Below are 13,911 nucleotides of genomic sequence, written 5' to 3' on the forward strand. Positions count from 1 at the left end.
TATATATATATATATATATTCTACTTCTACTTTATCAACTAAACACAAACTTGGAAAAAGGAATTATATTGATCAAGATTTCGTTTTGTAAGCTACCATAAACATCAAGTGATGATGGGAAAAGGATATATGGCGTAAACACGTAATTTGCGTTAAGTGCGCTTTCAAGTTGAGAAGTTTGTGTTGCTTTTTTTAATTTTGTTTTTGGATTCTTATCTTCATGATTGACCAAAAACACGTTTTTACGTATCAAAGAAAAGGAAGCAACATTAACGTTTAATTTCAAATGAAAGCGAATAGTCCCTTCATAATTAATCTTTCAAATCTAAAATAATTGTGTCCCCTTCACAAAGGAGGGTACCAAACTTAAACAACATATATATTTGTGTAGTTTCAAGGATTTTAATGATTTTGGGCAATTTGTTATATCTTGTTAAAGGATAAAATCTTTAACATTATAAAACTCATGCTTAAAATTTAAAGAATTATTTTTATACACGCACAAAAGAAAAAATTTAATCAACTATAAATCAATTCACCCCCATATATAATTTGTCTTATCCTATTCGATAAGATCCAAAAAATTTGATTATATGCTTCCAACTATCTAGCTATTTATTTTGAACCCCACCCCACCTTAGCTATGGGACCAAAAATATACTCCAAAATTGGACAAAGGGGTGTGATTAACACAGTTCCCTGTCTTCACGTTTCAAGAAATTAAAGGTTTATTGTCAAAGATAAGGAAAAAAAGGCAGCATGGACCTTACATTATTACTTGAGGTTTTCTTTTCTTACAATGAATATTTAATTTATTTGTATATATATTATCCTGAAATTTGGTGAAATTCAAATCTTTACCGTAAATATATATATAGTATGAATAATGATACGAGTATTGTTTGATATAATAATAAATGCGAGAAGGTGAGTTTCAACGTCAAGATGGCCGAGGATTCCATTTTGTTCTTGGGGGACATCTTCTAGTTGTGATTTTATTTTATATGGAGAAGTTTGAATGTCGTTGATCAATGAATTTCATATTTTCGAGGCAAGTAGTACTCTCACTTTCGAAACTACGATAGGGGTGGTGTGATTAAAACGAATAAAAACGTATATAGGCATATCTATCTGATACTTACGTATCATGTTTAATATGAGATTTTAAACACATGATATTATATATCAAGAGTCCGAATCCAATTCATATTCTACCATTCTCTTTTCCATAGACGATGAATCTAAGTGGGACAATTTTTTTATAGACTATGCATACATACATATATATAAATTAATCTTGGTATCACTCACTGTGAGCACCACTGAGATAACATCTTATATACTCAATAGATGAACATCATAATTTAATAAGCTCTTGTTTACATAAGTATAATTTTTCATCATATCAACGCGCTCAAACGCACACACATATATAAACAACCATATTCATAAATTAAAGGAAAAAGACTTATAATCCCAAGAAAAGTAGTGGAAATTGATATTTCAATAGGGTAGGCATCATAAAAATTATTATAGCTTAAAGTAGATATCGCAATGAAGTTATTTCATTTTCAATTCGGGAGATGGTTGCACGAAATTTAGGAAAATGACAATTAATTGCTTGTTAAATGATGGTGCGGGTAGGATAGTTGAAGTCCCTTCTTTTGAAGATTGGGGGCTACAATCAAATTATGGAGGTTGGAATATATTTTAGTGAATTTGGTCAATTTCTTTTACTTTTAAAACACTTCAAAATTGGTGCATTTAATGAATCATGAAATTCAAATTGATAGATATGTTCAACAAACATGAACAAGAATGGCCTTTTATTTACATCTGAAATCAATGGTTTCTGAATTAATTGATCGACTACTTTCAAATTTCAATGGTCGTTGTTTTCCTTAAACAATAAATTTTACCCGATTAAAAATTATTTCACATGACATATGATAACACTTTCGCACAAAATTAATTGGGTTTCTAAAAGAAATGTTGATTATTTTATTTAAATTAAATCCAAAGAAATTACATTAATTAGCTAAGATTTTGCCTTCAAGAAAAGTTGACAAATGACATATAATTAATTAGAAAATATGGTTGAAGATTGGAGAATGATATGTTGTGTGGTGATTTAGACCAAATATACTATTTATATATTTAATTATTTTTGGTACTCAATGGGTGCACCATAACTAAGGAAAGAAACTTTAATGACATAGATATATGAGTGAATAATTGTTTGGTCCAATCACCCATTTATTTCTATAATAAATATTAATGTGGGTTTTCTTTTTTTTTTTCTTTTTTTGTATTAAATGTAATGTACGTTAAAGTCCACTCCAAATAATGCACCTGGCGCGCAAGAGTACGCTATTATGTTGATTTAGACTTGACCATGGCAATAAATATTATAGCAAATCAAAACAACGTAGGTCTTATTTAAATAGTCTATATTTATCTATAAAACTAGTATTTATGTATACAGTAAAAAAATTTAATATTTTTATTATATAAAATAATATTTTTTCATATGTTTGGTCAAATAAAAAATTTATCTCATAAAATTAATCAATGACACAATTTTATAAAAATATTTGTAACTAAAATATGTGATGGATCATGACATTTAATGAGCCGGGCTATGTCAGATATACAAGATAATTATTTTTATGTGATTTTGAGGGCTGACTCAAAATTTTATTTGCATAAAAAATTATACGTAATTTTTCAAATTAAAAAAAAGGAAAAAAGAGAAGAATGATCTCACTTGTAATTGATAAACCTTTGTGCACAACATGTTTGAAATTTTAGCAAAGGATTTTGATGTTGATAAAGTACATGAAGTTGCACTGTAGTTTTATTTGACTTGCTAATACATAATTCCATAGTCCATACATATAATCAATCAGCTGCTATTTCAAAAAAAATTAAAACAAAACACAATCATAAATTACAAAATCCATAGAGTTCTATTATATATATAGAGAGAGTTTTTTTCAAGTACACACCTATTATGCTCACCACCATGCCCACCAATGATGTGACACTATTCTATTGGATGTGATAAAGATGTGATAAACTGTAGGTCCAATAAAATATTGCCACATCATTGGTGGGCATGATGGTGGATATGGTAGGTGGGCACTTGAAAGAATATATATATATATATATATATATATATATATATATATATATATATATATATATAAATGTTTACAAATGTGTATTTTAACCATTCACGTTGCCAATAAAACCCTATTGTATTGTTAATTGTATATTCTTGTCTCCTGGATCCATCAATTATATCAGACATTTGATAATATTTTTTTAAAAAAAGAATCAACGTTTAATTTAACATCGATTAAAAATAGTTTGGTATTCTAACATTAACTATGGTAAATCACTTAATTAGTTGATAAATGATTCAACTAAATAATAATAATTTTTACCTAAAATAAAATAATATTAAAAATAAAAATATATACTATCAATCTATATAGTTATTATTCCAAAATACTTTTTTTTTTCTCGTTAATTAATAACAATTCAAAAGTAATCGAAAGAATTTTATTTTAAAAAAAATTAACTAAAATTTGTCCCGTTCTCGTAACCTCATTAATTGCTAACTTTTTGGCTGTACCTGCCGTATCAGGGGCCCCATGTTCCATCTGGGTCATGTGTTTTATTCATCTGTGACCCTACTTACTTACTAGTTACTATGCATCTTCTTTTTATTTATTTTTTTTGCAACAAATATATATTTTTCTAAAACAATAATATATATATATGCTTCGGATGTGTTTTTACTCTTCATGTGCTAAATGATATATCAATTAAAATTGGATTGGGAAAAAATTTAGAGGAATGTTACATGTACAACCAAATTTGTACAACAATTTTTACACCACAAAAAATTCAATACAAAATTTTAATTTATCAAATCTCACGATACATTGAATGCAAAATTTTACGATATCATATCAAAATCTCACGAGATAATAGTAAAATATCACGACATAATTGTTGTAAATATCGTTGCACGATATATTGATTGTACCTCTAGCATTATTAAAAAATATATGAAGATAAATCAATCAAGCTCGAATTGATTAATTCATGACATTTTTGGTGCCCCATTTGTTTGATAAACAAATCACACATGATCAAATTGATCACGTTATGATGACCATTTATTAAGAAGATTACATTTGTTGTCTTTTTACTACTTACTTTTTTTTTTACTATAAGGTAAAGGTATATATATATATATATATATATTGGAAATATGACTAAAATTTATTTAAAATAAAAATAATGAATTACGATTGAACACTGACAACATAAATTTTCCCATTAATTTGTAAACACTTAGCCATGAGCAAATAACATATAGGCAATGGTATTAGATCTCATCAAAATAAATTGTTTGGATTGATGATAATTTTTTTTGGCTGTGTATCAAATTAACGTATTTTTTCAATCAAAAAAATAAAATCACCCCTGTAATCTGATTCTACCTCTAAGAAAGACATTGCATCAGTATTGTTTCCTTGTTTGCGCCTATTACACCAATTTATTCATCTTCAATTCCAATTTATTTTGGAACATGTAAGGGGACAAATTATAGTTATTTAATTTTTGAGTACCGATGAGACTCGAGTTTCACAATAGTTTTTGTGTTTTTTTTTAATACCATTCCTTATAATAAATAACTTCTCCCAAATAATAAAATTCATCAAAATGAACTAATGTACCAAAGGAACTTTTTGAAAAAATAATTGATCGACAAGTTGGATCCATGTAAAATATCAAATAATGGAGGATAGAAAAATTAATTTTATTTCCCAAATTGTGCGTACATCTTTATCAATTAACCATACGTACCGGTTTTATGATATGATCTGAAAAGAATCTTTTTCCACCTACGTTTTTTTTAAAAAAATTTCACGGCATCCAACAAAAATGTCAAATTTCATAATAATAATCATCGGGAAAAAAAAAACTCCTCCTAGAATCATCTTCCCCAAGTCGATTGAGACTTTTACGTACCAACATTTCACTTTCATAATGTATTTTATATGAATTTTATTATTTATTTAATATACTCCAATAATGATAATTTGCAAGATAAGATGTGATTAATGACGCAGAGATCTGAGCAATTTGGAGTAGTGGATTGATGATAAACACGTGACGCCATTAATCAGACGTGAGAATTAACAAAAAAAGGACCATTGGATTTCACGTGAAGTTCACCACTACCCATTACTTTTTACTTCCCTATTATTATTATTATTATTATTATTATTATTATACCTTGAACTTGGTCACTTTTTTTTTTTTTTTTTTGGTTTTTATAATTAATAATAATAAAATCTTAAATAAATTAATAAAGTCCTTTTGGGATTCAGTTCCGGGAAGGGTAAAAAATATGTCACCCAGAAATCGACGTTTAGCACTGCCAAAACAGAGCCCATCAATCAACTCGGGCAGGCGGAATCTTCAAATGAACCTCCAATCTTTTTTCACGGAATATAATTATTTTTTTTGGAATATATAATCTTTTTTTTTTGGTTTTGTTTTTAATTTCTCATATTTACATGTGGTGAGTAAATTTTTATTATTTCTCCAAAGAGGACTAATAATTAAGAGCCTGAGTTTAATTAATTACCTTACACGTATATTGATTAATAATATTAAAGTATTTACAACTCTTATAAAATTCCAAATCACTTCAATTAAAATAGCGCATAACCATCATAATATCGTGTACAATAGTAATTAATATTATATAGGAAATCACTACATCAACTGAAGTGCCATTGTTGTTAGTTTTATATGAACCAGTCGTTTTACACCTCTGCGCAATATTTATGCAAAATAATAATTTATCATCGGAAAAAAATAGTTTTGTTTTAATTCATCAACTTGTTTAATTTAGAGTTTTTGGTACAACTACTTTTTAATTTATGGTTACTTTGATAAACTCTTGAAAAATATTGATTTGTCAAAATGTCACATCAGAAATTAGATCAAGATAATCGAAAATTAAATATTAATGTATCAAAATCAAAAAAATAAATATAAAAAAATCATTTTCCCTCATCATTAATATAAAAGTTTTGTATTATTTTAATCATGTCATTATATTTGTTTTATATTTACGATTTCATTTTCTTTAACTATATACATATATTTATTCTTTATAAAACATGCAACTTAATTCATTATTCAATTTTTTTTTTTTGAAGGTTTCATTATTCAATATTTAATAAAATGATCTAGGGATTTTTGGGCCTAGGAAGCTAGAAATTAGTGGAGTGGGGCGGAATAATTAATAAAAATATTGTTGAAAAGATGTATGTAATATGTATGTAGGTTCCGTACTTTGGTTCTTTTCTTTAGTCATAAAGTTTTGGCGGGACGGATGCTGGGCTACAGTACAAATGGGCCCGTAGCATTGCATTGCTTGCCACCAAATCTACATTTTAATTTTCACCGCAACAGCGACATTTCTGCCACTCCTTTACACTGCACCTGTCACCCTCACTTCCTTTACCTTAATAACAATGCTAATGGCAATAGTACTCTATTCGTGGAGCAGTTAAACTCTTGGCCAAAGATCAATAATAGTTCGATTCCTCTTTCAACATTTTCGATTTTCCTCCCAACACTTTTTAGTATTAGTCCGTCACACATGATTTATCTAGTGTGATTTATCTGATTAGCGTAATTTGCAGCGTTAGTTCGTGGTTTACCCAAATCACACGTGAAGATAGCGGCTGAGGATTTTGGTCGTAAAAAAAAAAAAAAATAGCCTACTAGCGTTTTACATTACATGTTATATTTGAGATTATAAAATTATTTTTGAATAATTTTACAATCGAGAAGTGAGTGAGGTGGAATTTCGAAAAAGAAAAAAAAAATTTATTACAGTTAATAATGTTGAATTCAGGAGAGATTAACGTGAAGAGTGGCGGTTCGGATGGAGTTACAAACGGGGCAAGAATGGAGAGAGGAGGCACAGAGAGTACAGAGGCACAGATGCCTGCACGGCAAAAGCAATACGCACGATTCCTCTTTCCCGCAGCTTCTGCACGTCCGATTATCGCTTCTCAGATGTTTGTTGTCCTCCGACGAGTTGCTGCCGCAGCAAGATTCGGCGTCGTCGGGGTGGTGGTGGTGGTGGTGTTCGTCTTCTTCTTGGGCTTGGGCGAGGACTTGTTCTAGATCGGATCTGAGGGCGTTGGCTTTGGCTTCGTTGGTTTGTGCCAAATCCCTCCAGATTTGGTTTTCCATGGAAAGGGATTTCACTCTTTCCTCCAGTGCCCAGTTCAGCTTCCCGATCTTTTCCAGCTCGTCTTCTTTTGCTTTCACTGTCTTCAATATGTTTTCTTTCACCGCCGCCGCCATTCTCCGGGAGAATCTCCTTTGTCTTTCTTCCATTTCCATCCTCACTTTCTCCGCCTGCGTTTTCGTTAATTTTGAGATCAAAGGTAATTAAAATTCGAAAAACAAGATGAAGGTCGTGTAACATACGTGTTGGGAGATGAATCGATCCATTTCCATCCGTTGTTGGTGGATCTGAATCGTGATGTCTTCACCTAGAAATTGGAAACCAGTACTGCTGCTGCCACGATTATTGAACGACGAAGAAAGTAATATTGGATCGACCGATTCCCTCGAACGCTTCCTCGAAACAGGCGCCGCGGCGGCGGAGGAGGAGGCCAGCCAGTTCTCTGATTTCATCTTGGCCGGAAAAGCATCCGCCACCGTCGAGCAGTACATAGGCAAAGCTGCATCCGTCGCCGTCGTGATTCCAGACAACGGTGCCACGACCCCATACGCCATCTGAGCTCCAAACCCGCCGCTCCCATTTCTTTCGTCGTTGTTCAACATCATCTCTCTGCAGAAACGAAATCAGAAATCCGAGCAAGAAAACGAAAGCAAAAGGAAGAAACAAATCCCTCGAATAATAAACTGAACATACTGATGATTGCCAAGAATCGGTAGACGAAAGAGATTGAGATGCCGAGCTTCGACTGCCATTGAAAATTCCAATCCCAATAAAATTTTTGAGAGATAAGTGAAGGAGAAAAACGTCGGGCGTGTGTTTTATATATATATCTCGTAACTTGCATGTAAATCTATCTTTGGGTTTGCGACAGATGGAATCGAGAGGTGGAGAGAAGAACAATGGGAGAGAGAGAGAGAGAAAGGTAATTGAAAAAAGAAATTAATGAAATGATGGTTTCAAATTTATCATCTTTGTCACCATATAATATAATAATATACACATTGATATTACCTTTCATCCACAAGCTATTAAAATATATATTAGCTATCGCCAGACGTTTACATTGTGTTATGAAATTTTTGGTTTTTACAAACTTATATAACAGAATTTTTAGCCATATTAATGGAGTGAACTAAACCTTTTCTTTTTAATTCTATATTGAGAAAAAAAACAAATGCAAGAAATTAAAACATAAGTGCAATAAAACAATTATATAATAAAATGATATGTCGTATTTGGATAATTATAGTATCATGTTATCTCAATTTTAATATGTTTGTGTGTTAATATAAAATAGTGTAAAGGATATATTTGGAAATTAAGGTTAATTTTAAAAATTAACTAACATTAAGTTCAAATTTGATTTTATGTATTTGTTGAAGGAAATTTTTAAAAATCCTTATTTGTTATTTGCGTTATTTCGATTAAAGTAATAAATTTATAGACACAAATTTAGATTTGTCTCATTGACTGTTCAAATTGATTAGTATATATGACTCAAATTTAATATATACTAGTGCTCGAAATCACGCATTGCGTATTCATGCAATATTTTTTTAAAAAATAAAAACCAAGAAAATAGAAAACAATTTTGAAAAGTGATTTTTTGTAAATAAATAAAATTCTTCATTTTTTTGTTGATTTCAATATCTTAAGGTGATTTGAAAACTTTAAACATACTCAAATATTAGGGTTCATTTGGGCAAGTAATTGAAAAATGTTTTTAGTATTTTATAAGTGAAAAAAATAAATATTTGTTTGGACATATCTTGTAAAACCTTTTTTTAAGATTTTTTTTTTTTTAAAAAAATTGGTTTTCAAATATAGTGTTTAAATGTTTTTATAATAGAAGGCTAGTGATATGAAAATCAAAATAAATTACTTTTAAATATTAAAATATTTTTTATAGAATATTTGTCTAAATATATTTATTTTAAAATAATTTTTAAAATATTATATAAATTTTTTTTATAAAATCTTTTTTAAAATACGTGTCCAAGCATAAATTAATCTTATGAAAAAAAAATATTGCACTACAACAGTTACTTCGTCCAATCCAAACGTAGTGTGTGGTAAATTTTATAGAAAATCAATAATCAAAATATCGAATAGATTTTATTTCATTCCCCTTGTTTGGGGAATTATTATTATGTTCTTAATTTGATACTCCTTGTAGTCTTTATTTAATACAAAAATATTTCCTTGGAAACGTAACGTGAAGGGAGTCCCTTTTGTGAAACACGTGGGAAGGGCATTGGGTGCCGACGTGGCGATTGGTGGCATGGCGAAATGACGAAAAGGACCCTGCGGCCGGCTTCAGTTCGTACAAGTTTAAATACGGCGGTGTAGCTCTTTAACCTTAAATTTATTGAAATTTCACCCGTAATATATTTTGATGAAGAGTCGAATATTTGCTACTTTTATCTCAAATATATAAGCTCGTTTATCAAAAATCATTAGAAGAAAAAAATTTACAAACAAATAATTTTTTATCGTCCAAAAAATGATTCCATATTTTTCAAATTTAATTAAATAATAATAATATCAAAAACAAGAAAAAAGTGTTATTAAATGTACAGTGCCAAACTTGAGATTTTTTTTGCCTGAATCGAATTTTTTGAACATAGACCCCCTTAAAATGAATTATAAATTTTATCAATTAAAACTACTAAATATAAAATAAAACATACAAATTTTAGGAGTTATTATTTGTATATAGTACTAAAAAAAATTAGAAAATTCAAAATATTAATGTGATTTTAAATCTAACAACACTTTTATATAGTTTTGTTATGTTGCCCAATAACCGTGACAACCTCTGTGGTCACCATATAGAATAGTTGAATGTGTTATATATGGTGGACAATGAGGTTCACACGATTGTTGAACATCATAGCAAAACTCATATATATCTATATATAATAATAGAACTGATTTTTTTGGGGCCCCTCCAATTTTGGGCCCTGAAGCGAATGGCTTCATCAGATTTTGCTCAAGTCCGGCCTTGTAAATGTAGGAACCCGATTATATAACCGGGACGGACAAAGTATTATACAAACTTCCGAAAAGACAGATTAGCTGCAATTATGGGCATGCTTTGGGACCGGCCAACATTAGTTTACAAAAAAAACACATAATTAGTGTTCCATTACTTATTGATATCCTTGATTACCCTCATAAAGTACTCTCCATTATTCGAGCTATAAGCTAACAATTCCGAGAGCAAAGACGACTAATCCCTTTCTATTTCTTTAGAATATATATATATTCAAGCAAAAATGTTATTTTTTTAAGAAAAATATTCTAATTATGCCATTCCGAAAAGAAGATCGAATTCACGGATATTTTTTTAAAAAATAATCAAATTATCGTGTCTTGTCACAAGAAATAGGGTCCGTTATTTCCTTACCATGTATTGGGTATTTGTACCGCTGCACGAAAAAATATATGTTTTAAGAACATATCGAATATAATGAGGGTCAATTTATGTTTATATTGAGGGCGTTTCTTTTTCTATTTCAATACGGCCGTTAGATTATGTATGTTCCTCACATTTTTATAAAAGTTAAACATATGTGTTATTGACAATTTAAAGATTAATATTTGACCACATCATATACATAAAAATACTTCAGATATAACATAAAATAATTTCAATAACGAGCTGCGTGTAGTACACCTCAGGTAATTTGTATTGGCTATTAGAATTGAAGCATCTTTATTTAAAATTAGTTGTTCGTAAATTATCGAAAATGTATCGATACATATTCCAAAATTGCCACACTTGCCTTTTCTAAAAGAAAGAAAGAGAACTTACAATCCAATTTCAACGACGGAGATTCCTAGGCTAGAAAAAGATCGATCCCTAGCCTAAAAGTAAAGGCTTGTGTGCCTATTATATTGAGTCTATTATTTGAGTCCACGAAAAAAAAAATGGTTATAATTGAGTTTTAAATTTGAGATGTCGTCTAATACTTTAGACTTTAGTTTCAGACGACATGTCTATCATCTTAATTATAATAAATAATAATTTGATTTTATAACGGGGACTATGAATTAAAGGATTTACGTACGTTCTATATATGTAGTATAATAATTAATATAGCACTTATTTGAATTTTCAAATAGTTTTCTCACTCACTCAACCACAACTACAGCAGACTGAGCAGTAAATGTACATACGCAGAGGTGTATGATGCATGCATAGAACTATAGAAAGCAATCTGTTTTCTCTACTCTATTATTGCTTCCCATCAACCTTTGCTTTTTGTTTCACCGCCACTCAATTACGACCATAAAAGTAAATAAAGGCATAAATAGAAAGTTGGCGGTGCGTAAAAAAATATAATATTGGGTTGCTAAAATAACAGTAATAATAATAATAATAATAAAATGTTGGAAATGCATCAAAGTCCAATAGTAGTAAATCGAAATAAACATCATTGATTAATATATGTAATGATATCTTCATTGATGCGAGATCTTTTGGGTGAAATCCAAAAGTAAATCAATCAAGGTTTAGACCAAAAATAAACAACATTATCCCGCGGAGATATTCAGATTAAGGGATGTAAACGAGTCGAGATGATCCGAGCTGAGCTTTTGAATGTTTAAGCTCGCTTCATTTATAATCGAGCCGAGCCCGAGCTTATTTAACGAATATATTCATGGCTCACGAGCTTATTCGAGCTTTTATCGAGCCTAAACGAGCTTAATATATTTGAACTATAAATTTAAATATTCATTAAATTAATTAAAAATTAAATTATATATTTGAAAAAATATAATATTATTATTAAAATTTGTAATTTTATTCTAATAAATTAATTTTTATATATTTTTCAATATTTTTCATAAGTAAAGTGTAAATTTATAAATTAAATATCAATACTATTATTTTTTCTTCTAAGAGATGACTTACGAGCTTGTTAGCGAGCATGTAAATTTATAAATTAAATATCAATACTATTATTTTTTCTTCTAAAAGATGACTTACGAGCTTGTTAGCGAGCATGTTCATGAGCTAACGAGCTTGTTAACGAGCATGTTCACGAGCTAACGAGCCGAATATTGTAAAGCTCGAGTTTGGTTCGTTTGCCTTAACGAGCTTCATTAAACGAGCTCAAACGAGCTTTTAACGAGTCGAGACTCAAACAACTCGCGAACTGTTCATGTCATTTACATCCCTATTCAGATTTAGTTTTTCTCAACATTAAAAAAAAAACTAAATTTTTACACGAAAGCATGGATTTAGGATACTCTATGGATGGAATCGAAGCACCGCTTGAAAATAATGTTCATAACTTCTTCTTTTTTTTTTGAAAAATATTTATTCATGCACCTACCGATCGATGCATATGTTGTCATAATGTAAATCGAGAAAAGGGAAAAAGGAAAATGTTGTACACATGACATGGTGGATAAAAATTCTAGTACAAAATAATTTCTCACCATTGAATTATTGTCGTTATTTTGGACATGGGAAAAAAAAAAGTTAATGGATGTTCAAAAGTTAAAGGTGTGTCAACGTGTACCATTTAATGATATCAGAGAAGTAGATATCACGATTTTTGTGGTTCCCCCTTTTCAAGGGAAAATGAATTAGGTACCTCGACTCTTGTTCAAATTATGTAATTCCTTTCTCATCTTTCTTAAAATATTAACGAAATAAAAAAAATTCGTATTAGGTTTCACGTATCAATTTTGTGAAACAAATATCTTATTTGAATGGAGTCATTGCCAAAAAAATATTATTTTGAATAAATTTGGTGGATTATTCTGCACGTGAAGTACTCCAATCTTTTCCAACCCCCATTGTGAGAGATTCCCCCATAAAAATACAAGTTAACAAGTAAAGAGTGAGTCTGACAGATTCATGGAATTTTGCACTTCTTTTCAATACAATTTTTTTTGTAGCGCATTGATGAATAAGATTCCCACACACCTCTCACTTTTTTTTTTTTTTTTTTTTTTTTTAATAATAAATCTTGAACAAAGAATAATTCGTGGTCGTTTTTTTCGATGTGTGCTAAGTAAATTCTATATATGCACGTACCCTCGGCATCAACATGTGTTTATATGTATATGTATGTATGTATAAGAAAAAAAAAAGGGGAAAAGGGAAAAATGAGAGTACAGTACTTGAAGCTGTGGCTTCTCCCTTTAATAATAAATCTTCACCTTGAAAGTTGTTGCGTAGCTTAGTGTGATGTTTCCTCGTATTGGAAACATGCGTGGGTGTTTAGAGCAAAATATGAATTTTGGGACCGTTACATATGGGCATTCACGGGATTTATGGGCCCCCACACTAACTTGTACTCTCCCTCTATTATTCTCCTTTTTTTTTTTTTTTTTTTTTTTACCACCCACCATTACTCAACATAGCAAAATGAAAACTTTTTTTCCATCCTCTCATGCACGAGTTATTTTTGTGAAATAGATATTCGATCCGATTTAATAAATAAAAAAAAATATATTTTTATGTTTAAAGCATTACTTCACTATAAAGTACATTTTTTGTTAGTTATGTTATGAATAAAATATCGTGTAATGTATACTGAGTTGAATGAAAGTAACATTTTTTTTCATGTCAAGAGTATTGTTTTTCAAACCTA

At 29.7% G+C, this 13,911-nt stretch overlaps 1 protein-coding gene across 1 annotated transcript; it reads right to left on the bottom strand.

Moving 5' to 3' along the window:
• Window positions 1-6,832: 6,832 nt before the first annotated feature.
• On the bottom strand, window positions 6,833-8,343 carry LOC140892294 (BOI-related E3 ubiquitin-protein ligase 1-like). Its single transcript, XM_073301138.1, has 3 exons — window positions 7,991-8,343; window positions 7,540-7,906; window positions 6,833-7,467 (listed from the first exon to the last, which is right to left on the bottom strand). The coding sequence occupies exons 1-3, from the start codon at window positions 8,047-8,049 to the stop codon at window positions 6,952-6,954; spliced, it is 942 nt and encodes a 313-aa protein (XP_073157239.1). The 5' UTR covers window positions 8,050-8,343; the 3' UTR covers window positions 6,833-6,951.
• Between the last annotated feature and the right edge of the window lie 5,568 nt (window positions 8,344-13,911).

Source organism: Henckelia pumila, chromosome 3 (genome assembly GCF_033568475.1).
Source record: "Henckelia pumila isolate YLH828 chromosome 3, ASM3356847v2, whole genome shotgun sequence".
Lineage (NCBI taxonomy): Eukaryota > Viridiplantae > Streptophyta > Magnoliopsida > Lamiales > Gesneriaceae > Henckelia > Henckelia pumila.